The 25,818-nt window shown below is 37.6% G+C and overlaps 1 protein-coding gene and 1 long non-coding RNA gene across 6 annotated transcripts; both read right to left on the reverse strand.

Moving 5' to 3' along the window:
• LOC121244351 (protein ENHANCED DISEASE RESISTANCE 2-like) lies at positions 1-25,746 on the reverse strand. 5 transcript variants are annotated; one of them, XM_041142388.1, is made up of 22 exons: positions 25,323-25,746; positions 24,057-24,131; positions 23,808-23,861; positions 23,556-23,621; positions 23,304-23,365; positions 22,903-22,979; positions 22,270-22,395; positions 21,300-21,334; positions 13,323-13,423; positions 13,149-13,244; positions 12,533-12,597; positions 12,134-12,205; positions 9,959-10,129; positions 7,196-7,401; positions 6,999-7,065; positions 6,268-6,443; positions 5,234-5,335; positions 2,451-2,498; positions 1,812-1,955; positions 1,632-1,727; positions 702-803; positions 1-156 (listed from the first exon to the last, which is right to left on the reverse strand). In XM_041142388.1, the coding sequence occupies exons 1-22, from the start codon at positions 25,584-25,586 to the stop codon at positions 64-66; spliced, it is 2,298 nt and encodes a 765-aa protein (XP_040998322.1). In that variant the 5' UTR covers positions 25,587-25,746; the 3' UTR covers positions 1-63. The 5 variants fall into 5 exon arrangements, 4 of the variants coding, with proteins under 4 accessions (XP_040998322.1, XP_040998323.1, XP_040998324.1 ...); XM_041142389.1 differs by lacking the exon at positions 24,057-24,131 and having other exon boundaries at positions 25,323-25,711; XM_041142390.1 differs by having other exon boundaries at positions 23,556-23,605; positions 23,808-24,131; positions 25,323-25,396.
• Positions 3,664-5,227, reverse strand: LOC121244352. The gene is made up of 2 exons (XR_005936404.1): positions 4,919-5,227; positions 3,664-4,872 (listed from the first exon to the last, which is right to left on the reverse strand). It is a non-coding gene; the product is annotated as an uncharacterized LOC121244352 (long non-coding RNA).
• Positions 25,747-25,818: the final 72 nt, after the last annotated feature.

Genomic DNA, 25,818 nt, shown 5'->3' on the forward strand with positions numbered 1-25,818 from the left:
TGATTAAAGCATTCTGATAACATGAAAAAAAGGACGATTAAAATATTCTGATATATAGAAACATCAGACCTCCAAATGTACAGCAGAGTCGGGCCTCAGACGATTTATCCGAACGGCACCGAGAATGTACTCAGGCAACTCAGTTTCTTCCTTCGCCTGCAAACAAACAGCTTTCAATATCCAATTGTGTATGAGATGCATGTATGCATGGTTATTAATAAAGAAATCTAGCTTTGGTGTGTCGATCATCACATCCACTGACATCACATGCACTAAGTGGGTCTTGAACAACAACCTCATGCTCTACCCTATTCTTAACCATTGAAGATTTAAAAATGGTACTTCTAGCTGCAACTGTCAACATATGTGACAGCTGAATTGATAAATGATGTAAAAAGGGAGATTGCGAAGAATGATTATCCAAATTTAGTTTCAACCAGTCACCTGAATCACAAACAACACTATCTTAAACAGCACAAACATAATTATGAGAAAATAATTATCCAAATTGATAAATAATCTCACATTTGTACCAGCAGAAGAGCAGTGAATTATAAGAAAATAATTATGTCCAACAATATATTGAAATCACGAAGGTGGAGACCTCTTTTAACATTCCAAGATGAACAACTATTTAAAAAACAATCACAAAGGTACTTATCAAAAGAAAAAAAAAAAAAAACAATCAAAAAGGTACAGACCTCTATTAAAATTGCCAGGTCCACAACTATGCTTGTAACATATCCAAGAACAAGGCTAATGACACTCCTTGCAACTGATGACGAACCAATATCCACATCAATCTGCATTCAGGAACTTTCAGTCATTTGTCAATTTTAGGAACATAAGCAGCAGAACAAGCACAAGAAGTACTGAAGCTTGCATTCAAGCCAATCAATGAATTTCTAATAAAACATTTCTGTGACATGCACTGCAGGAGCTACTATTGATGATGTTACTAGTCAATCTCTCAGCATGTGGTGAGTTATTGGTAAAATAAAATTTCTAAGGGTTTACACTTGTTAGGAAGGGGTCAGAGAAATGCCGATGGAGGATCCCAATGTCAATGGACAGCTTTGCTGTCCATATTTGTTTCCTTATTTATTTCCTTGATTTACTCTTCTGTACAATTAGCATAATATTTGACAGATTGTATAGGGATAGAATTAGCATATACTTATTCCTTTCCATGTATAGAACTCTTTGTACAGTTTATATAATAAACCGAAATCACAAGGCTAAGGGATTCAGCCATTCATACCACATATTTGACTTATTTTGACACCCAACACATTCACACACACCCTCAAACCTAAGTACGAAAAAAGATATGACCAAACCCAAGTTCCCAAGAATTCTTAAAACAGAAATACATTAACTTGTAACCGGGACCTTCTGAGCAATACATAGAAATATATGAGTCCTCAATGGAAACATACAAGGTCACTAAGATATCAGTAGAAAGCAAGAGAAAGGCAGCGTAGCATCAAATACAAGGTCACTATGGATATCTATCTAGCATTACATACAAGGTTACCATATGTGTGTGTGTGTGTATGTGTGTCTCCAAGTGCCATCAGTATGCCTAACACAGAGGCAAGAGAATGGAATAAACACTTTGGAAGTCTTACCTCCAGAAAGTTGTCTTGTCTGGCATATTTGCAGGTTACAGCTTTCCCCAGTAAGCAAGCTTTTGTTCCGACTGCACGCTTCACCATCCAATATCCCTGTACCCCTTGACAAACTATTAGCTGCTCAATGCCATCAAGGGAAAAAATTATACAAGCCATACAGATCAGGGCATTTCATACCTCAACAATACTGGGTATTAGTTTAAGTCTTGCATCCCGAAACATGTCACTTCCATCCACAAATTTTGCCAGCAAAGAACTCTTTTTTACAGGTCTGTCTGCGGCATAGTAAAGGACCAAGCTATAGTTTGGTTTGGCAGGAACCTGGAACAAAGAAATCAAAGATGCATTCTTCTACTTGAAGCTGAACTGAAACTTGAAGCGCCAAAGATCAAAAGAGCCTACAAAATTTATACCTCTATATGCCATTCTAGGAATAACAGAGAGAGAGGCACCCAAGCTAAGAAAAGCTCTACCTCAAATGTACATCTTTATTTGTCCTTTAAACCTAATTTAGCAAATATAAGCAACTGAATAACATGTTTACGTGGATCATTCCTCTATTGCAAGATCACTTCCATGTTCCATTTCATCTTCCATTTTATGCCACATCAGCCCCAATTTTGGTCCAGAACAAGAGTAAAAAAATTCTAGTAAACTCCTCGAGTTCATCAAAGCATCAAAGATGCTCAAATTGTATCTTGTACAAAAATTACTCTAGCGTGAAAATTACATCAAATTAATTATAATTACCACTTCAAAGAACTGCAAAGGATACACAAAGGAGAAAAGGAGACTGGAAAGCATTCATACGCATACCTGGAGATTAATGACAAGAATGAATGGAAGCCTTTTTCCAATTTCTGACTGCAATTGAGAAGCGAGCAATCAGATGCAAAAGAGAACTTTCAGATTAATAACCAAGAATAAGATGCACAAATTCCAAAATCACAATTTCACAAGTCTGAAAGGAAAAGGTTTTTATCCCCAATTTCCCAGGCATTTTTTCAACAGTTCTGTTAGACCCACATGAAAAGTTGTAAATCTATATATCTTTTATGGTTTATAGAGAGAGAGAGAGAGAACTATCAAACAATACAAAATATCAGGATACCCTGAAAATTGAACAATTCATAAGCATAAGTTAGTAGGTGATAATGGCACAAAGTCAGGCATTAGTTTAACATCCACTGCCTTGCAACTGGCTGTATCTGTTTCTCGTTACACCATTTACTTCTGCTGAAAATTGATGAATGGAAGGGACGTGTATTCTTTCATTTGGGAATTTAGGAAAAAAAATTTAGCCTATTACACCAAATATTAACTCAAAATTGAATGAGCTAAGAGCTTTCTGAAAACTGACTACAGATTGGGGAACATGATAATTCCTTAAACACATAAATGCAAAGGATATATATTGGTACTTATTACATACGTACCACAAGAAACTTTAAGGTATCATAACCCAAAATAAGACATATAAGGCCTGTTTGATACATTGGATGACCATTTCACAAGAGTGATGAATAGCTATTACTGACTATGGAAATTGTTGGAACAGAATAGTTAGTTCTGTTCATTAGTTTGGTGATAAAATTGGAATAAAACCCTGAATGTGTATTCCATTGTTTGCAACATTACAATACGCTAGTGAATGAAATGATATTTCAAAACTCTCAAGTTACAGTTTTATGATATTTTTCTTTATTTTTTTTAAACATAAACAATTATGTACAATTTTTTTTTTTTTATGTTGGGGAACCTCTCCAAGGCAGGGCCCTTCGGACCCACCCCGGTCCCGTGCACTGCACCCTCGAAAGTTTTCCTACATAGAACTGGTTAAATCGCTGGTTTTTCACAAGGGGGTGTGGCCCCAAAGAACTGTTTGCACCCATGAGGTGTTGAACCTTGGACCTTGAAAGGAGTGATACCCCAAGACCACGGCCTTCACCACTTGGGCCAACCCCTTGGGGTTAGTTATGTACAATTCAAGCATGGATTCCTGTGATCATAATGCAAGTTTCACCATTTTAATCTTGTGATCATAGAAAAGATTAAAATTAAAAAGAATAAAAAAAAAAACTAGAAACATTAAAAAAAAAAAGAAATAAATAAAAAGTTGAAAGAATTAAAACTATACATTATAAACTAATCTTATTACAAAATTTGTCAAGCCATAGTAGTTGTGTATTCCCTTGGAAAAGTATTTGGAAAGTGAAAGTTCCTTCTAAGGTTGCTTTTTTCTGCTGGGTGGCTACTTTGGGCAAAGTATTGACTACTGATAATCTTAGAAGGAGAGGTATGTTTATCGTGGATTGGTGTGTTATGTGCATAAGGGATGGAGAATCTGTAAATCACCTTTTCCTACACTGCAAAGTGACAAGATTCTTGTGGAACGAGGTTTTGAGTTGGACCGGATTACATTGGGTAATGCCCAGGGAAGTGGTGGATTTATTGGTAGGGTGGAAGGGTGTGAAGGGCTATAAGAAGGCAGCGAGTGTTTGGAAAATGATTAATCCTTGTCTTATGTGGTGCATTTGGCTCAAAAGAAATGGAAAATGCTTCGAAGATAGAGAACGTTCTTTGGGAGATCTTAGGGTTTTTTTCTTGAGTACTTTGAGTTCTTGGGCTAAAGCTTTCGTAATGGTGGATAATTTTCTGCATCTGTTTTAGATTTATGGTGTTAGTTTTCTTTTAGTTTGTGGAAGTTGTAGGCATTTCCTTTGTATACATCCTGTGTACTTGAGCTTATGCCTATTTCTTTGAATAAAACTATTACTTATAAAAAAAAATAATAAACAAAAATAAAAGTCAACAAATAGAAAAAAAAAAACAAGAGGGGTGGGAAGGAGGGGACCTCCCCTACGAGGTGCGCAAGCTGGGAGAGCCTCCACCTCATAACAAAAGCCACCTTGGCCGAGGGCTATCCACCCTCTCAGGTTTGCATGCTGGTGCATTGCTTTTTTTTTTTTTTTTTTCGTGGCGGCTGCTACGGGATGGAGGAAAGGTCCCCACCTTTTTTTTTTTTTCTGAAACATTTTGATTTTTTACATTAGTTTTTTTTTAAAGAAATTTTTGTTTTAAATAGTTTTTTATTTCCTAATAATTCATTTGTGTGCTACTCTCAGTAGGAAGGAGTAGCTATTCCATTCCAGATTCTAATCTGAGTACCAAACATAGCCATCAAGTTAAGGAGGATATCATTAACCTTTACTCGCTCTCCACAAGCACTCCATAAAGACTAGGGAACATAGGTATCACAGAATGTCAATAAGCATTCTGTCAACAAGAATTTTTTTTTTTTATAAGTGCATTCTGTCAACAAGAATAAATGTACTGAAACACTGAAAAGCTTCATCATTTAAGGCTTCACCACTCAACTAATACATCTATTGTTTAAGAGAATATTATAACCTTTGCCAATCAGCTAGGTATACAACATATTAGAGGATGTCAAGAAACAGTATAGTTTGTGCTAACAAATCAGAGCTAGCTACATACATAGTTGTGGGTGCTTAACAAAAGTAAACATGAAGTTAGGATCACAGATTTAACTGTCATATAATATGAAAAGGAACTGACTATGAAAATTATATTTCTACCTGGACAATACACTTAGGATGCAGAGCAATTTTATCTATGGGTTGATCGACTTTGAACCAATCAACAGCTATGAGCTTGAGAAGAGGGTCTCCTCCCATTACCTGAAAAGATTCCATTCAGTACATCCAATACAGAACTCATGTACATAGCATTTCAGCAAGAACGTGGAATGACCTTGCCAAATTGAAGTACAATGTTTGTGTGTGCTTCCAAAGAAGCAATACATAGGACTATTTATTGCGATATTTAGAATGGTTTACAGTGAAACAAATGAATTAAGATATTTAGAATTAATGAGCCATAGAAACACCGAAAATAAATTGAAGAAAAGAACACAAAATTGCTGATTCAAACAAGATATTAAGAATTTTGAAATCACAACAACTAACTATAGAAAAAGGATAAACCAAATGTTTAAAAGATACATAGTACCTAGAATGTAAGCAAGAGTGAAACATATTTCGGGTGACTAAAAAAATACCAGAGTAAGGAAAATTTAAGCATGTAATTCTGTGTTCATATGTTCTAATGTTAATTAAGAATAAAGAACAGTCTGATTTATAAAAATGATAATTATGTTTCAGACCCCCAACAACTTATCACCTCGAACCTGAATTCCATTCACTGCTGCGGAAATTCACATCTTAAAGTTGGCGCTGGACTGAGTCGCTGACCTAGGACAACTGGGCAACTAGTTTATTCACTTAGGTCACATATTCATGCTTATCTTTACACCTCCAGATCATGCACTCTTACTGAGTACCGGCTAAATTCCAAAACAATCTGTGACTGATAATGGACAACAGCAAATAAAAGCTCAAATATATTTGAAGTCAAACATGTGTTCCAACTGAGTAAAACCTACTCCTCTGATACAATTATAGAGAAACTCCAAATGGTTAGAGGCTAGGTAACCAAGGAAACAGAGATTTTTCAATGCCATTTATGTTTATATCTTCATTTGCCAAAACAAATACAGAACACAATAACACAAAGGGACTTATATGGTGCCACAACAGCAAGCAAAACCCACCTTCGAATTATCTTCTAGGTAAGTCTTTCCTCTGATCATAAATCCCATTCCATTGGGAGAAGTCCAACAGTTCGTGTCTGTGTCATCCTTTCCTTTGTGTAATGAACCATGAAATTGAGTGGGATTAATAATAATAGGAGTAGCAGTGAGCTCTAGTTCCTTATTTACATCTGGAGCTGCATTGAGAATGACCAAGTACTTTGGTACTGAGTACTTTGAAATCAAAGGGGGAAATGAAATAACAAATTACAGGTTGCAGTTCATTATAAAAAAATCAAACACAGAATAATCCACGAGCTTTGTTCCTTAAAAAAATAACTTCCTGAAGCACGTGTATTCACTCAGAGGATCTTATTATGCATTAAAATGTAAAATGAAAATGCATACATCTGTCAAACAAACAAGGAACATCATGTCAGAATATTCACTGCTATACCCTTATGACCTCCTTTATAAACTAATATACCCTTATTATAAAGGAAAGAGATATCATTAGAAATGTATTTTAGGTTGGACAGCCTGGTCTAGGACAACCTGAAAAATAAACTTTAGCAATTCTTCTGTTGCAAATATCTTTTGAGGTAAGAACCCAAACAGTTATCAACTTTCATATTAAAAGAATAAAAGACTATTAAAATATACATGTTCTATATTTAATTCTCGCAAACAATAATATAGAGTAGCAAACTGGTTTATGTCTCTTTTCAATTACAGATACTTATAAAGTGGACCTGAAGTTTGCATCAAAGATAAGATCGTGAGGGCCCATGAAACATTCTTCAGCTTTACTTTCATTTCCTGAAACGTTTGAAGACAAACATTATATTCTGGAACATTATTAGTGATAGTTTCTATACATACATGAGTTGCATTAAATCTGATCCTAAAGTTAATATATTTTGCATGTTAAAGAGGCAGAAATGAAAACCTTCTTGTCATTTTCATCATTGCCGCTCTCTTCATCTTCTGAGGATGATGAAGAGTTGGCGGCAATTGCATCATAAAACTCATCTTGCATTTTTGCATCCTCATCTTCACCATTGGGCATAGAAACATTGGAAATGTTTGAATGGTCAACTGTGGTGGCAGATTCATATTTGAGAGCTGGGTTTGCTCCAATGTATTCCTTTAGACCTGACAACCCATTCAATAAAGAAACATAACCAAGAAAAAGAAAACATTTCATCAACAAGCTGCAAAAAACTTTATGGGTTTATAATTACTGTTGATACTTTATATATGTTGTTTTTTTTTTTTTTTTTTTTGATAAGTAAACAAATTATATTGATCAAAGAATAGGCAAAGCCATGTACAGAATTCTAAAAGAGAATTATATATGTTGTTATTATTATTGCGTAGCATCAAAAGACAACTAATATTACTGCTAACATCATGTTCATAGCATCTGAAAATAGTTTTAATCCAAAATAATTGAGAAGGCAATTTGTAAAGAGCCAAGGAAAGCGCTAGCCACATCTGTGCTGTAACTCCAAAAAGACTAGTCAATTTGAAGCTTCCCTATAATTACTCTGAGAAATGATATTTGCCGTCTTGGAGTGTGCAGTCTCCGCATACTTCCTTTGAAAAAGTGGGTAAATTTAGAACACACTTGAAAAAATTATTTTTTTAATGGTGGCCCCCACTTTTTTTCAAATGGAGTACACAGGGACTGCACACTCCAGGATTGTATATAGCATTCCAATTACTTATATAGGTCCAATTTACCTAGTAAATAGCTAATGTGGAATGTAACACTCATGACTACTTTTATAATCTATTCATTCCATTGAGTTAGTTATATTCCCAATATGGGACTATGGTGTTACAAACTCTCTCCCTTTTAATTCTCAACGTCCTCATCGAGGCCATGTGTAGTATTCTAGTATCATATGGCTAGCCTTACTAGGTGGCTCTAACACCATATGTTACAACCCAGAGAAAGCGCTTGCCACATCTGCTCTATAACCCAAAAAGACTTGGTCAATTTGAAACTTCCCATCACATACAAAACCAAGTTTCATCTGAGAAGTAGCTAATGTGAGACTAAACACCCATGACTACCTTTATAACCTACCCACTCTATTGCATTAGTCATATTCCAAGTATGGGACTGCGGTGTTACACAGTCGGAAACATTCTTACCCTGGTCCCAAGGGCCAGAAAAGATTCCAATATTTTGCTTCCTCTCCTTTGTAACCAAAACTTTGATAGACCTCATTCTCTCTTATCCCTTGCTTTTAACACAAGAAGAATAGATTAAATATCGGCTGCCATGGTTTTGTCAGGCTTGTGGATGAGTCATATAAATTTCCTCGATATTGATGGGTGTGAGTAATATAACACGTAATAACCGATATCTATTACGTATGGCCAGTAGTGCATACCTGCCAATACAATTCATTATCCAATAAGCTGTGGCAATTCCAATAATTTATTAGTCCAATATATTTCATAGCTGCGACACCCCATCACCTATTATATTACATCAACTAAGCCAAAATCTACAAAAGTGTAATATATACCAGACATTAGCGCTTGCCCTTGCTGACATTAGCACAAAGGATGCCCCAGCCTAGATCAGCAACCAAAAGTTAGGATTGTAATCTCTAATAAAAAATATAGCTCCATGAGCAATGTCATGATGGGATTCACACTTTTTGTTCCATTTTTCAGGGAGTTCGTCCCCATGATGAATTGTGCTGTTCTTAAATCATTCAACTGATGGATGAAAATGTCCTTCAGGATCTTTTTGTGTTAAAGCTTAGTGAAATAAAAACCACCTTGCAAAAGCTACGCACACAAGTATGTGATACCCCATATGATAAAAATAAAGGTAAGTAGTGTATGGGATCCCACATTACTTGGGAAGGAGAAGTTGCTCTTTATAATGTTCCAATGTGGCTCCAATTGTATCATTGACTAGTCCTTTTGGAGTATAGATCATATGGCTTGGGTCTTTCATTGGAGCGTTACAAATGGTATCAGAATCTATCTCAACCAGAAATGTGGGACTTGAGCTGTGCAACTTACGATGGACTAGCCCAACAAGGATCTCAAGAATTTAAGAGGGGGAGATTGTGATACCCCATATGATAAGGATAATGGTAGGTGGTGTATGTGATCCCAAATTGCTTGGGAAGGAGACGTTGCTCTTTATAGTGTTCCAATGGGGCTCCAATTGTATCATTGACTAGTCCTTTTGGAGTATAGGCCATGTGGCTTGGGCCTTCCATTGGGGCATTTCAAAGTATTTATGCAAATCCTCGTTAGAAGTATGTTAATTGCACTACAAAATGTTTTAAGATCATGCCAATGTAATTTATCACATTTAGCAGTTCCATTACACTGTTGTCCCAAAAACCTCTTAGAACATTGCCCAACAAATATCATTTGGTGTGTTGGTTATTGCTAGTAGAATGTACAGGTGATGAATGTCTTTGTTCACAAGGGTTGAGAAAGAAATAATGGAACTGTAGTTTAAGATAGACTTGGAAGTATTGAGACGAGTGAAGAATCCTCAAAATGTGCTAATATCTCTGACAAGTCAAGCTTTTTTAAAACTGATCATAGACCCAATTGTATGGGACCATATATGCTTAACAGTCTCAAAGATTGCCTGCCTTCAAATCATTCAGATTAAAATAAAGAGAATACCAAGAAAGAGAATACCAAGAACTATTAGAAAACAAACCTGCCACTTGGCATAATAGTGCATAAGGAACACTCTTTTCAAACTTTGAGCAGTTATTTTTCTTCCATCTGAACCAACGCGAAGAATCTATCTCTAACATTTGACTTACAATACATTTTGGAGCATTTGAACCCATGGGTGTGCTTAAACTTCTAATCTCCCAGGTAGATGCTACAATGCAAAACAGAGAAAAAATACAAAGAAGACTAGTTAATTAAGATCCAAGATGTTATAGTTCAAGCCCAATATTCACCAACAAAAAGCAAATGAAACTAAAAAAAACAAATAGGAGAGTTTACAATGCAAAACAAAGGAGAAAAACGAAGAGAAAGACTAGTTAATAAAGGGTTGTCTGTTGTTTAATTGAGATGTCAAAATGTTATATTTCATTCGCAATATTCAACAATGAACAAGAATTTTGAAACGAAAAAAAAAAAACTAATAGGAGAGCTTTCTCAATAAACCATGACCAGCGAAAGCAAGTTGTATCAAAATCCAGCAAAGAAGCTTGCTAGGACAAAAGCACAAAAGGGAAAAATCCAGGTACATGGTAGTTTATAGTGAGACGCAAGGAAAGAGGAAGCACAAAGAAAAAAGAGAAAAAAAACCTCAATCTAGAATAAATCTAAAAGTAATTGGAGAAGTGAGAACTAGAAATCACGGTCATACAGTCAAATAGTGATGTCAGAAATCCATGCTTTGGCAAGTGCAGGGTTCAAACATTAAAACAGAAACCAGTTGAGCATTGTGAAAAATTATGAAAGCATGAAATGCGAGAGAAATATGATTGATTGGTTTGCCTTCAAACTGTTGACCAGTGAAAAGTAGTATACATGCAAGTATATTAACCAAGATGTTCTTTTTATAAGTAAAAGTTTAAGTTTTATTGATATCAAACTAGGCAAAAGCCCAAGTACATATGATGTATACAAGAGAAGACACCTAGTTAAGAAGAAGGGGAAAAAATAGGAACAAGAAATTTGTGAACACTAAGGCCTTGTTTGGTTTCGCAGTTCAAATGAGATGAGATGAGATGTTTTGTTGAAAGTTGAATAAAATATTGTTATAATATTATTTTTTAATATTATTTTTGTTTTGGAATATGAAAAAGTTGACTTGTTTATTATATTTTGTGTCGGAGTTTGAGAAAGTTATAATGGTTATATAAAATGAGATGAGATGAGATAGTTTGGTTTTGTGTAACCAAACCAGCCCAAAGACTATTGAGATCTTTAGCCATTGTCCAAAGAAATAACTTCTTGAAAAAAGGCTTCCAAGCTCCTCCACCGAATGTTCTTTATCTTCAAATGTCCGACCTTTATACTAAGAATCTAATGTTAACATAGTCCCACTGAACGTTCTTTGTCTTCAAATGTTTTTTTATCTTCAAAAGTTCTTCCATTTTCGGTAATGGCTCAAACTCCCTAGCCCCCCATTTTGAAGCAAGGCCTTTATTTACATCTCAATGGCTTGCCTCCAACCAGAGTCAGATAAAGCATCTTGCACTGCCTTTGGGATAGAAACTCGAGAGAGACGTGAATCATATCAGTTCTGTTGTTTAACCAGCACCACCAACTATAACGAAACTGACGGAAGTGATGATAACGACATCGACATCACACCTTAAATATAGTAATATTGGCTTCGTCTACACCAATCACAGGCATAAAGCCTAATGCCTTAGTAGTGTGCAATCACTATCAGGAAAACCAAATAGGGAAAAAAAGAAGCAACAGTAGGGAGAGACAGTGGGAAACAGAGTATGTATTTAAACCATGAATTTTGATACCACGTTGAGAGATTTGTGTATTCTCATGAAAAGAAAGTGGGGCTCAACAGCTTACATTGCCACTCTCAAACTCTTATTGATATACACATATATATCGGTTAAATTCTAGTTAAATAACCAAACTATCCCTACAACGAATTCCCTTACTAACATAGTATTCAACCCCAAACAGACTCTTCTAAGAAGCTGGAAGAAAAAAATTGAATATTGTTGCAAATCCAGCATGCTATCTGTATATCAAAAGCATAAAGGACCAGTACTTGTATAAATTTTTCAGTTAAGATTGAGTGGCAGTGAATCCGTACTGAGTCTGGAATCATAACATTGCAGTTAAACAAGTGCAGATATTATTGAAGTTTTTCAATGAATCAAATTAAATATCTTACGGTTGATTTGTTTACGCCGATAACCAGATCTTAGAGGCTTCTCTTTATGCACTGCTGGAAATTGTAATATAGCTGCATGAACAAATCCGCAGCCTATGTTAATGACGAAGTACAGAGGCAAACAGCATGGTTCCATGTGGTAGAATGCAACAAAAAGTCTCCACAGTTCCTTCTCACATCAGAACCATACTACCATGCATTCTCATGAGATGACATGTTAACTATCCCATAATGAAGGACACAATATACTTATGAACAAAAAAGATGAAGAAGAAGAAGAATGAAGGACACAAAATAGAAGTAGAGTATCAAGGCCAACAGGAGTTTCAAGCATCAGAGATTTTTCCAGTGCCAACTGCTCAACCATACCACTTATATTTTGAAATCTAAAGTACTTACTATACGTTCCATCTTGTCCGCGAAACCATTGCCTAGAGAAGATAAAATCTCTTCTGGAATGCCACCTGCCATGCATATTATATGAAAAGGATGAAAAAATGAATTTCAAAATAAAATAAGTGAAGCAACGGATACTTACTAGCTAATGCATTATGGCTTCCATCAAACATCAAGTATCAGATTGTGGGTAAAAGAGAAAAACATGTAGGCACTATGACTATCAGAACAGAAAGCTTTGGATGTTGATGACTATTGACTGAGAATTGCATAAAAATAAATAATGGTATGAGCCTTGAAGGTGCGGCGGTGGGCATTGAAGGCAGAACAGGGTCATGCGAGCCATCAGAGAAGGCAGATGTGACTTAAAGATTTGGAAATGATTAAGATTCTTTCTTCTTTCATTTTTTTTAAAACATAGGTCAAAGCAGAGAGAAACTTATAAACTATCAAGCCCAAACAAATCACCTTCCTCGGCAACACAATGTGATGTTAGAGTCCATTCAACTAAAACAAGAGAAGAAGTGACAATGGTGCAATGTACAAGGATTTCATGACAACCTAACTAAAATCATGTAATTCAAAGAACATAACAGCTAGATATATCTAATGAGATTACCTTGAATGATATTTTGGATCCAATATCCCATAGAGAACGTCATAGTGCCCATCATAAGAATCTATCAGCTCCAAATCACCTGTCAACGTATCCCACCTGCAAAGATAATTATTTGATATGTTGAAGTTATATAAAATGTGATCGTCGCCCCAAAAACCAATATAAGCAACTTACTCGTATCTCTGATGTCGCTCAATGTTCAAAATCACTTCAAAAACGGTATCTGCAGTTGCATCAACAACACCAACCGACTTCACAAGAACATCTTTACCACTCTACATATAGTGATCAATAATTAATGCATTTCTTGAGGCAAAGAAATATCAGCAAATCTAGTTTCACTTCCCATCATAAACCAAAATAAAATAATACAGAAAAGATTAAGCACATAAAAGTTGCATGAAAAATAATTTCTACAGTTTCAATATGAAGACAATAGGTCAAATTGGAAAAATCAAATAATGATGTGCTTACTAATATGTTAACACATCCTAGAAAAAATTAACACTAGTTTCCTATATTATTGAGAAAATATAAAAATTTTGGATTATCAAGTATTAAACACTTCCAACATTATGAAAAATACCTCAACAAATTCTATTTTATAAAAGAGAAAGATACAACTCATGTAGATGGAGAATTAAACAAAATCTCCATAAGAAATTAACTCGTTAAAATTACTTTTTGGATCTATTCATCAAACTATAATTTCAAAATAATGTGAGCAACTTTCTCTCTCCTAAAATTCTCTCTCTGTACACTTCTTCTCCTCTGTTTTTTGCTGGAAGTCTGAAATGGTGATTATTCCCAGTGGAGATTAGCATGCTGGGGTTTTTTTCGTTACAGTTCCTTTGGTATAACCTCTAGTGAAGCCTTTGTTTAAGCATGAATGCACGAGGTGGTGATAGAATCCAAGTTATTTTTGTTAGTTAAGGAAGGTGGTCTGCTGCGTATAATCGAGAGATGATGGGAGGAGGAATACTTGGTGTTGTTGGGTCCAACTGTAGTGCAGTGGCTTGGAAAAGTGTTGGAGGATAGCATGTGAGGGGGGAAGAAGGATGTGTATTCGGCAACCAGGGATGGATACCATAGCTTCACTGCACATCACTGCTCGAATAGTCGAGGACGTTACTTAGCAGTGTCCGAGTACAATAAGGGGGGGGGGGGGGGGGGGGGGGGAGAAGAAGTTTGTTGTACATTCCAGAAGGGGAGAGAGGGTGGAGATGGAAGAAGATGAGAGATGTTCTGTCGGAGTTAGGCCAAGAGAGGAAGAAAAGGGGCGGCATGCCTGCTAGAGCTCAGTCGTACAAGGGGAGGGGTGAGTCGAGGGCGTTTCCTCGATCATATAGGGAGGTGCTTTCTCCGACGGTGCAGGGCCATGCTTAGAAGGAGGCTAAAGGCGGCGATGGGTACACCAACAGAGGAGACTGGTGGCGTACAGAGCCTTACTATGCATCAAGCCACTCCAATGGCAATAAGACTATTGTGAGTCAAGAGGCCTGGGACGTTCGCAGGCTATTGTTGGAGATGCAGGGACAGATGAGGAAGTTGCAGAAGGATATGGCTGAATTGAAGTCTTGTGTCGGGCTATTTAAGGAAGGAGAAAGACAGGGGGGAAAGGCAGGGGAGAAAGGAAAGGGGAAGTGGGTTGGGCCTGGGCCTAGTAAATTTCATTTTGAAAAGGAAATTAGGTAAAAGGCTGGATCGGTCTAGAGGAAAGTGGGTGGACATGGGCCCTCACAGCCCAGGGCCCAAAAAGGCAGTCCGTCTGGGGGTTGGGCCTGAGCCTAGATCATCCCAGTCCAGGGCTTTTCTGCGCAGCATAGATCCAGCAAGCTCGTTCAGTGGCGAGCTGCCTCCTGTGACCTTGCCATGTCGCTTGGTGACCGAGGAGGCACCGGCGTTGGGGGCACAAACAATGCCGATGGAGGTGGCAAAGACCTCCGATGACATCTCACCGGCACTAGGAGATCAAAACGATCATGGATTTTGGGAAGGGCTTTCTAACGTTGAGGGGCGCTTCTTCTCCGTCAAGGGGTGGCCAGAAATTGTCGATGAGGTCATTCACAATCATGTAGTTGATTTCTTTGAGAAACTTCTTACTGAGCAGGTGGGATGGCGGCCTACACTAGATGGACTTGTCTTTGATTGTGTTGGGCCGAGTGATGTGGTTCAAATGGAGAGGGCTTTTGAGGAGGTTAAGGTTTATGATGTAGTGCAGAAAATGGTCAAAGACAAGGCACCCGGTCCTAATGGGTTCTCGATGGGTTTCTTCCAAGAATGTTGGGATGTGGTTAAGGAAGACTTAATGAAGGTGTTCCAGGAGTTGTTCGAGGCAGGGAAATTTGAGAAAAGTCTCAATACCACCTTTCTAGCATTAATACCTAAAAAGGTGGGGGCTACGGTGATTACGAAGTTCCGGCCTATTAGCCTAGTGAATGGGGTTTACAAGATTATCTCAAAAGTGCTTGCAAACTGTCTTAGCGAGATAATAGGGAAGATTATCACAAACCTCAAAATGCTTTTGTAAAAGGTAGGCAGATTCTTGATGCGGTCCTTATTGCTAATGAATGTCTTGACAGTAGAATGAAGGATGGAACCACAAGGATCTTGTGCAAATTAGATATGGAAAAGGCGTATGATCATATTAATTGGGATTTCCTTCTCTATTTACTTGGGAGATGTGGTTTTGGGGAAAGGTGGAAGACATGGATCCGTTGGTGTATATCTACGGTGAGATTTTCCGTGTTGATAAATGGCAGTCCAGAGGGCTTCTCCAGAGTTCACGTGACTTGAGACAAGGGAATCCATTATCACATTTACTATTTGTTATTGTTATGGAGACGCTAAACAGGATGATTTCGACTTTGGTGGATAATGGTTTTGTAGATGGCTTCCCAATTGGAACCCTGGATAGGGGTATTATTACTATTTCTCATTTGTTGTTTGCAGATGATACGCTTATTTTGTGTGAAGCCGATCAGAATCAGGTGTGAGCATTGAAAGCCTTGTTCTTATGTTTTGAAGCAGTTTCTAGCTTGAAAGTGAACTTTGACAAATCAGAGATGGTGCCAACTGGGGAGGTTCCTAACTTGCGCCAACTGGCTAGAACACTGGGTTGCAAGATTGTTGTGTTGCCCATGACTTATCTAGGACTTCCGTTGGGGATTGCATCAAGAGCGTCCACCGTTTGGGATACGGTGACCGAAAGAATTGAGAGGAAACAGGGAGTGTTGGAAGTTGATGATTTCCACCCCATTAGCCTCACGAGTGGGGTTTACAAAATTATCTCGAAGGTTCTGGCTAATCGATTAAGTGTTGTAATGGAGCAAATCATCTCAAAGTCTCAAAATGCCTTCGTTCAGGGGAGGCAGATACTTGATTCAGTTCTTATTACCAATGAGTGTTTGGATCAGAGGTTAAAGGAGGGTAAATCAGGCATACTTTGTAAGCTTGACATGGAGAAAGCCTATGATCATGTAAATTAGGATTTTCTCCTTTACTTACTTGGGAGATGTGGTTTCGGTAACAGGTGGATATCATGGATTCAATATTGCATAACTACTGTGCGTTTTTCAGTGCTAGCTAATGGTAATCCGATGAGTTTCTTTAATAGTTCCCGCGGATTGAGGCAAGGGGACCCGTTGTCCCCATTTCTATTGTAATTGTTATGGAGCTACTAGGCCGAATGGTGAAAGCAGTTGTAGATGGAGGCTATATAGCGGGTTTTTCGGCAGGCAATGATACTTTTGGTTCTGTCATGATTTCACATCTTTTATTTGCAGATGATACACTTCTCTTTTGTGAAACTGAGGTGGGCGAAATCCAAGCCGTACGGGCACTCTTGTTATGCTTCGAGGCCGTGACGGGTCTCAAGGTAAACTTGGGCAAATCTGAGATGGTGGCAGTGGGTGTGGTGCCCCATATCAGTACACTAGCAAAAATGTTGGGGTGTGAAGTGGGTTCTTTGCCTATGAAATATTTGGGCCTTCCTTTGGGGGCCACTTTCAAAGCTAAAGGTATATGGTAAGGGGTTATTGAGAGAGTGGAAAAACGGTTGGCTGGGTGGAAACGGATGTACTTATCGAAAGGAGGGCGACTCACATTGATCACTAGCACTTTATCTAACCTCCCAACCCATTTTCTATCTCTATTTCCGCTGCCGGCGGGGGTGGCGCATCGAATCGAGAAGTTGTTCCGGGCTTTCTTGTGGGGTGGTCTAGGGGAAGAAACCAAATTCCATCTTGTTAATTGGAATAACGTTTGCTCCCTAGTTTCGAGTGGTGGTTTGGGTGTGCGCAATTTGAGGACTTTCAATAAAGCGCTTTTGGGGAAGTGGCTATGGAGGTATCAAGAAGAAGGGGAGTCTTTGTGGAAAGAAGTTGCAGACTCCAGACATGGAGGTGCTTGGGGGGATGGTGCACTAATGAAGTGAGCGGGGGTATGGGGTGGGTTTGTGTATATATATAAGGGGGGGATGGCAATGCTTTGAAAATAATATTAGATTTGTGGTTGGACAGGGCACTCGCATCAAGTTTGGCAGGATGTCTGGTGTGGAGAGCGTTCTTTGGAGAGGGCCTTCCCAGCTCTCTATAACATTGCGGCTAATAAGGAGGCTTTGATAGTGGATCTGTGTGTGTTTGCCCAAGCCTCTTATCAATGGAATATTTTATTCACTTGGGCTAATCATGATTGGGAGTTGTCTACTGTTTCAGAATTTTTTAGCTTGATATACACTGCAGAAAGATTAACAGCACAGGACGATAGGTTACAATGGAGGTGCAAGGACAGTAAGAAGTTCTTAGTTAAGACATTATAAAATTCTAGCATCACAAGGTAATATACATTTCCCGTGAAAAAGTGTTTGGAGGTCACGCGTACCTTCCAAAGTGGCTTTTTTTGTGTTGACTGCTGCACTTGGAAAAATTCTAACCACGGATAATTTAAGGAAGAGGGGTCTCATTGTGATGGATTGATGTTATTTGTGCAAAAAAAATGGAGAATCAGTGGACCATCAGCTATTGCATTTCGTAGGGTAGATGTTGCGTGGGTTATGCCGGCAAAGGTGGTTGACCAGCTTGCTTGTTGGAAAGGCCTACAAGGTTGTTCCCGAGTAGCAGTAGCTTGGAAGATAATCCTGTTGTGCATTATGTGGTGTATTTGGATGGAAAGGAATGCATGATACTTTGAAAATAGGGAGCGAACAATGGAGGAGCTTCAAAATTTTTTTCTGCACACTTTACTCTTATGGTTCTCAGCCATTGTTCTTAATGGAAATAGTGTACATGAGTTCTTAGCTCTAATTTAGCTTTTTAAGAATGTATTTAGGTGTTTTCTATTGTATACTTCATGTGTACATAGGCCATGCCTATTTTTATTCATATTAATGAAAATTACTTTTTATTGATAAAAAAAAGAAGAAAGAATTGAGAGAAGACTGGCAGGGTGGAAGAGAATGTATTTGTCGAAAGGAGGTAAGATTACTTTGATCAAGAGTACACTCTCTAATCTACGAACCTATTTTTTATCTCTTTTCCCTATACCGGCAGGAGTGGCGGTCCGTATCGAGAAGTTTCAAAGAAATTTCTTGTGGAAAGGAATGGGGGAGGAGTTCAAGTTCCATCTAGTTAAGTGGGAGATGGTGTGTCGTCCTATCTCTAATGGTGGCCTGGGTATAAGAAATTTAAGGATGTTTAATCAGGCGTTACTTGGCAAATGGTTGTGGAGATTTAGCAAGGAACCAAAGGCCTTGTGGAAAATGGTGATTGACCATAAATATGGTGGTTTTTTTTTTTTTGGGGGGGGGGGGGGGGGGGGGGGGGGGGGGGGGGGGGGGGGGGGGGGGGGGGGGGGAGGGGGATGGTGTACTAGAGAAGCTAGAGGGGCTTATGGAGTGGACCTATGGAAACATATAAGAAAAGGGTGGGGGGGTCTTTAATCGACACTCTAGACGTCAGGTGGGTGTAGGAAACATGATTATATTCTGGAGAGATGTTTGGTGTCGTAACATTGCCCTACAAGAGCTATTTCCTTCACTTTTCCAGATTGCAAGTGCCAAAGATATCACAGTGGCAGAAGTTGTGGTGATCTTGGGAGGGCGGATTCATTGGAATATTGACTTTAGTAAGGCGGCATAGGATTGGAAAACGAGCAGTTTTGTAGATTTTTATAGCCTAATATACTCCATACGACCGAACATGCAGCATGAAGATGGTATGTAGTGGATAACTACAAGGTAAGGCATCTTTTCTGTCCGCTCCTTTTATAAGGCTTTAACACAAGAGCTTGATACTCAGTTTCCTTGGAAAAGGCTCTGGAGGCACAAGGCACCCTCTAAAGCCTTTTCTTTTTTTTTTTTTTGTGTGGACAGCTTCATTGGGAAAGATTCTCACTACCGACAACCTGAAGAAAAGGAGGGTAATCATTGCAGATTGGTGCTGCATGTGTAGAAGAGGGGGTGATTGGTGCTGCATGTGTAGAAGAGGGGGTGAGTCGATGGATCATCTTTTTTTACATTGCGAGTTAGCAAAGGAACTCTGGAACGAGGTATTTAGTAGACTAGATCTAGCGTGGGTTATGCCGAAAACCGTGGTGGCAGCGATGGTGTGTTGGACAAACATCAGAGGGATGTAGCAAATCAAAGCGGTTTGAAAGATGATCCCTATATGCATCATGTGGTGTTTGTGGTAGGAGCAAAACGAGCGGATTTTCGAGGACAATGAGAGATAGGTGGGTGAGCTAAAAGTTTTATTTTTTAGAACTCTTTATACTTGGGCTATTGCTATGGACTTTGATGGCATGGACCTATATGATTTCCTTGCTTCTAATGCGCCTACTTAGCTAGGGCATAGGAGTTTTTTGTAATTGACATTTTGCCCATTCTTTTGTTAATAAAAGGTGTTTTACTTATAAAAAAAAAAAAAATAATGTGAGCAAGACTTTTTAGGTGAAAGCACAAGTAAGCAGCCCTTGTGTATTATAAATTCCATGTACTTCATCTTCCAGGTTTTTCTTTAAATTTAAATGGTGTATTTCAACAGTAACTGAATTCAAATATCAAAATGATAGCTCATATAAAAAAAAAATATCACAATGATACACAAAAACTAGAGGCTCATAGTTTAAGCCAACGGAGGTCTAGAAGAAGAGTACAAAAGTAGCTACTCTAAATATGGGCAGGCAAGAAGAGAATGGAAGAATTTTCAATCTAGTTTCTACATTTGTTTTTTTTATAAGTAATAATTTTTATTCAAAACAATAGGCATAAGCCCAAGTACACAGGACTTCTGCATTTGTCTAGAAGTAATAAAAAGAAAGAGGCATTTGCATTTAGGCCTCGTTTGTTTTCAAGAAACTTCTTAACTCATCTCATCTTAATTATTACAACTTTCCCAAATTCTCATACAAAATAAAATAAACAATTCAACTTTTTCAAATCCCAAAACAAAAATAATATTAAAAAAATATATTCTAACAATATTTTATTCAACTTTTTAATTTTAATCTTAACTCATCACATCTCATTTGCGAAAACAAACAAGGCCTTAAATAATAATGGAACTAGCTATAAGAAAAATAGATTTAAATGACACATATCATACACTTCTCATTCTCATAAGCCCACAATGCAGAAGCAGCAATAGAAGTGACTTGTTCAGAGAGAAACGCAACAAGATTTTGCATAAAGAAGCTGTGAATCCAGATTAATTCATAAAGCAGGAAAACATCTTCCTCAAGTGAATCAGTTTTAATTTCCTGGTGCATCCAGCCACGTGTTTGGCCACATATTATTTATAAATTTACTCATTTTTTCTATAAGCTGTTATAATGCAAAAAAAATAGAAGCATATAACTTTTAGTTTGTCAAAACAAATGCCTTAGGCCTCTGTTTGCTTCAACAGAGAATATTTCCAAGTGATATTGTCCTTCAATGCAATTTAAGTTCAAGGAAAGAGAGTTTTAACCCGGAAGCTAGATAGACGAAACATCTTCGCCAAGCTTCAAAATAAAATAATAATCTAGATTTATGCATCAGTTTTTTTAGGATTTATTTCCAGCAGAACTGGCAGATTTAGAATTAAAGTTAAAGTAGCAAAAATAGGAACCAGTATGACTCTTATCCCAAAGAAAAAAAGATAAAGTAAAAGATACCTGAGAATCAGCAACATCCTCAAAGATTCTGACACCTAAAATCAAAGGAACAAGAAGAATGTAGAAGAGATACTAAAAGACTCCAAATAACTTTTCAACAGCATAATTATTTACAAAATAATGTATTTTTTGTTAATAAAAAATTCTAGAATAAAATCCATTACTTCTTCTCGATGATATAGTAACCAGCATGAATTCAAGTTCAATAATTATCTAATAGCGTTAAAGACTTCTCTTTTCCCTGATCATTAGCCTACACATTATTCCTTTCAACTCTAATCTAACATGAGGTATTGTGTGTGCACACGTCTGGGTGCATGCATGAAGACTTAACACCCATCCAGGCCTTAGCCCTATATTTTTCAACATATTATAGCGTATGTTATTTTAACTTCCATGCTGTTTCCTCTTATACTTTGCAGACATTAAGATTTAGCATGATCCCCAGAAAAAGTCAATTGAGAAGTGTAAAAAGAAGTTTTTACCAAATCTAACTAAAGAGCAATGAACTTTACTCCAATTTCATAAACAAAAAGAAAATCATAGAAATCCATTGAAACATATAGAGGTCACATGATAAAAGAAAAAAACAAATAATGGCACGTCTTCACATGCTAGCTTCTGCTAACACAAAGCCTTCATACCCATTCCAGATTCTGATCATGATAACAGGTCATATGAAAAATTGCACTACAGAAGTACTTGAACTATGGACCTCCGGCTTTGTAATTCATTCACAAAGCTAATAGACCACAGGAAGGCTAGTGAAAGATACTGATAACCATCGGTATTATGCTAAACAACAGAATGAGAAGTTATATGTGAACACAACAATGAAGTCTTAAGAGAATGCCCACCAGGAAAAAGGGGGTGGGGGTGGGGAGAAAGGTTAACAAAGGAGAATAAAGCTACAAAAATTTCCCTCCAGATACTCTACTAGCCAGATAAAAACAGTTTTGAGAGAAATTACCATTAATAGTTTGCACACATTTCCACTCATGTGCCTCAACTGCATCTCCATTGTCCCCTTCAATGTACCGATCTGTCCGAACACGAGCACCCAAGACAGAAGATTGGCGCAAAAGCATCTCTGGACCTGTGAGTAACACAGAGAGAGACAGAGACAGAGACAGAGTATGTATCAGTACTGGTGGATCAAAAGTTTCAACTCCAAAAATACGAAATATTGATATGTATGTGTCTTGAAATCGTATTTACTAACTGAATTAATAAAATAAAATAGTAGTATGGTAGAAATCTACATAAAACAGTAGAAGTTATCACAAGGACACTGGATAAATATTCCAACAAACAAGCATAATGAGATCAGCACTGACTCATTTGACACTAAAGATATTGTCAATAAAATAAGATGATATAAAATAAAGATTGAAGAAATGCTTCGACGGCATATTTTACGACACCATGGAATATTATTTTTATAAGCATAATACCTTAGACATATATGTTCAAAACAATTGTGTTCTTACTATAATTCAAATTCCTCAGTGCCAAATGTACCGGCAGCAGTGACTTTCTTCATTATGACAACATGCCATCTATCAAAAAATGAAAAAATCAAACCATGCACATGTAAAGTCACCTTGCCCAATTCTTATAAGATTTCTCAACCCATGCGCATACCGCTTCACTCTAGGTCGATGTCCTTCCAGATTGATCCTTCCATAGTTTAAAAAAGCTGAGGTATAAGTGAAAAATAACGAAGAGAATTTCATATGCCAAAGAATGCATGATCTCAAATCAATCCAATAAAGGTTTGTATTTAATTTTTCTCTATGGTCAATGATTTTATTGTTGTGTCCCATATGGTGCTGGGATCCTCCCTTTATGTGTGCTCTATGCATGCATATGTTACAGGTGGAGTCTACTAGCAGTTCCCTCTCAATCAACACTTATGTGGCTCAAAGACCTTTCGGGAAATTTACTCAGCCCATTTAAAGTCCTTGGGTAAACTGTATCCTCAATTCAGAAAAATAAGCGTACTCGGTCTCCATGTTCAGTTTGTTTCTGGCACTACCTCCTCCTCTTGAAAGCTCATACTCAGCCTGTCGGATGTAAAGTTTCAGTATGATGAAGAAAATAAAAAATGTATATATCCTGCAAATGTTAATTTTCATCCTACGAAACTTTTTTGAAACTTGAAACAAAAATTTTCTTTGGTGTCACAAGGAACACCAACATGTTTAGATTTACAAATTTCATTTTGTTAGCCACAACCTTATAGTTTTCTTGTACCTGTTGCTTGGCATGATCAAATGCTTCCATCCATTTTTGGGCTTCTCCAGCTGTACCGCAAGCAATCTTGAATGAAATAAAAAATATATATAAATATATCCAATTAACTGTCATTCATCACCACACAAAAGAAAAGGAGGATCTAATTTCTTTTTATATTAATAAGCTGACTACTTTCTTTCTTTTCTTTTATAAATTTCTCAATTGCTAGATGATAGTTCTCAAAACTAAATAACATAACTACAAACTTACTTCCCCCTTTTTCATCTCATCCAGCCGATTGTAAATCCTTAAAACATAAAGATCCTACCAACAAGAAAAGGCATTAGCAGCAAAATCTTGCTTCCTTTATCGTCTCAAGATGGTAAAATAAAATAATCTGGAAGCTGTTCACAGTTCAAATCAACTGAAAGAAATAAAATAACACAATAGAAATCAAAATGAAATAACAATCATATTTGCTAATGACAGGGATGACCAATAAATTCGCGAGAGCTTTACTCCATGGTTGATCTTCCGACGCCCTAGCTCCTCCACCATAAGTGTGGGCCCTACAACACCCCTCCTAATGGGTTTCTGCACCCAGAAAATGTTGAGAAAACAGCTAAGTATCAATTATAAAAATGTTGAAGCAGCAAGCATTACATGTTGTAGCATGACTTACAATACAAGCAGCCTAAGATTATGACTCTGAACAATCTTTTACTTAAGCAAGAAAGAACTTTTTTTAATAAGACCAAAGTTTCATTAAGTTGGAATATTGAAGAGGGGGAGACCTGCGCTAATGATTCCTCTGGAATTACGATAATAATGGTCCGATTATTTTGCAGTCTTGTTTGGACGGAATGAAACTTTTGTCTTATTAAAGATGATTAGAAAATTTCTGTTTTTCTTCTTTAGTTTGCTTAAATTGCCTTTTTTTTTCTAACCATACACTGTATTCCAGAACACTCCTTTTCCTTTCTCCAGGTTCAGCTAGGCAAGTAGGGAAGGAAACCAATAAACTAGATATGCAGACCATTTTGCCAATGCTAAAGTTGCGACAAGTGTAGTCAGAAGTAAACTCTAGCTTTTATTTTTCCTATGATCCCACTACTGGTACCGCAATTCCTATTTCAAGACACTGGGGTGTCACTACAAGTACAGATCTTTTAAACTCGAAAAGATCATCAGACATCAGGACTTCTTCGTTCTTCTTCTTCTTCTTCTTCTTCTTAATTATTTTTTTCCCAACGGCTACATTTCCGTACCGATTCATGCACAATAGTTCAAACTTGAGTAAAATGCTTAAGTGCTTAGGAGTTAGGGCTGCTGCAAATTTGATGTACTTTAACTAATACGGAGCACCTTCCTCTTCAGTCTTCTAGCTCATCTTCAGTCATCGTATCTTCTATTATACTGCAAGTATTCAGTCCAGAGTCTCCCGTCCCACACATCCCACATAATTATTTAGATGGATTTACGATATGACTAAAACAAAAGGTCAGTGGTGTGATTCATATATCTCCCACCTCAAAGTTGACACAACGTTGCACAATGCACATAATCACATTCATCACAATCCGACAACAATTCCAATTCCCATGCACGCGAGCTTCCCATGATCAATATTATACGTAGAAAAAAATGAAGCAAACCGCAAATTTCACATTTGATCGTTTAAATATTTTCGTTCTTAGTATTCCATTAAACCGAGAATTTAGGAAAAAGCGATCGAGAGAGAGAAGAAAAAAAAAAAAATGAGAGAAAGGCGGGTGTGTCTCTTACAATGCCAGGGTTCTCTTGGGGATCACGTTTGTACATCTCGAGGTACTTGCCCCGAATGAAGAGGAAACGGAGACGGCAGTACTGTTGCCCGATTGAATTCACTCCTAGATGGTACACCCAACCGAAGTACTCGAATGTCCGTCCGTCTTCCCCTCCTCCTCCTCCTCCTCCTCCTCCTCCTCCTCCTGCAGCTCCGGACCCGCTTGAGCCGTCCCAGTCGGACCTCTCGCTCCCTGGATTTTCCAACGAAGATGTAGTCTCCATCGGCACAAAGCAGAAGGGACACCCGTCCGCGGAGGATCTCAGAGGTGAAAAAAAGAGATGGAAGAGAAGAGAAGAATGAGAAAGGAGGATCGTGGAGACAAAGCGTTGTGCTTTTCTTGTAGTTGTCGACGTCGTAGGAATATCTATAGACAGATGGAGTTGGCTTCGTTATTTCGATTTGTGGTGTGGGGTCACTCTAATCTTCGTTCGGTCAACATGCGACAATGGCGAG

This window comes from Juglans microcarpa x Juglans regia, chromosome 8S (genome assembly GCF_004785595.1).
Source record: "Juglans microcarpa x Juglans regia isolate MS1-56 chromosome 8S, Jm3101_v1.0, whole genome shotgun sequence".
Taxonomy (NCBI): domain Eukaryota; kingdom Viridiplantae; phylum Streptophyta; class Magnoliopsida; order Fagales; family Juglandaceae; genus Juglans; species Juglans microcarpa x Juglans regia.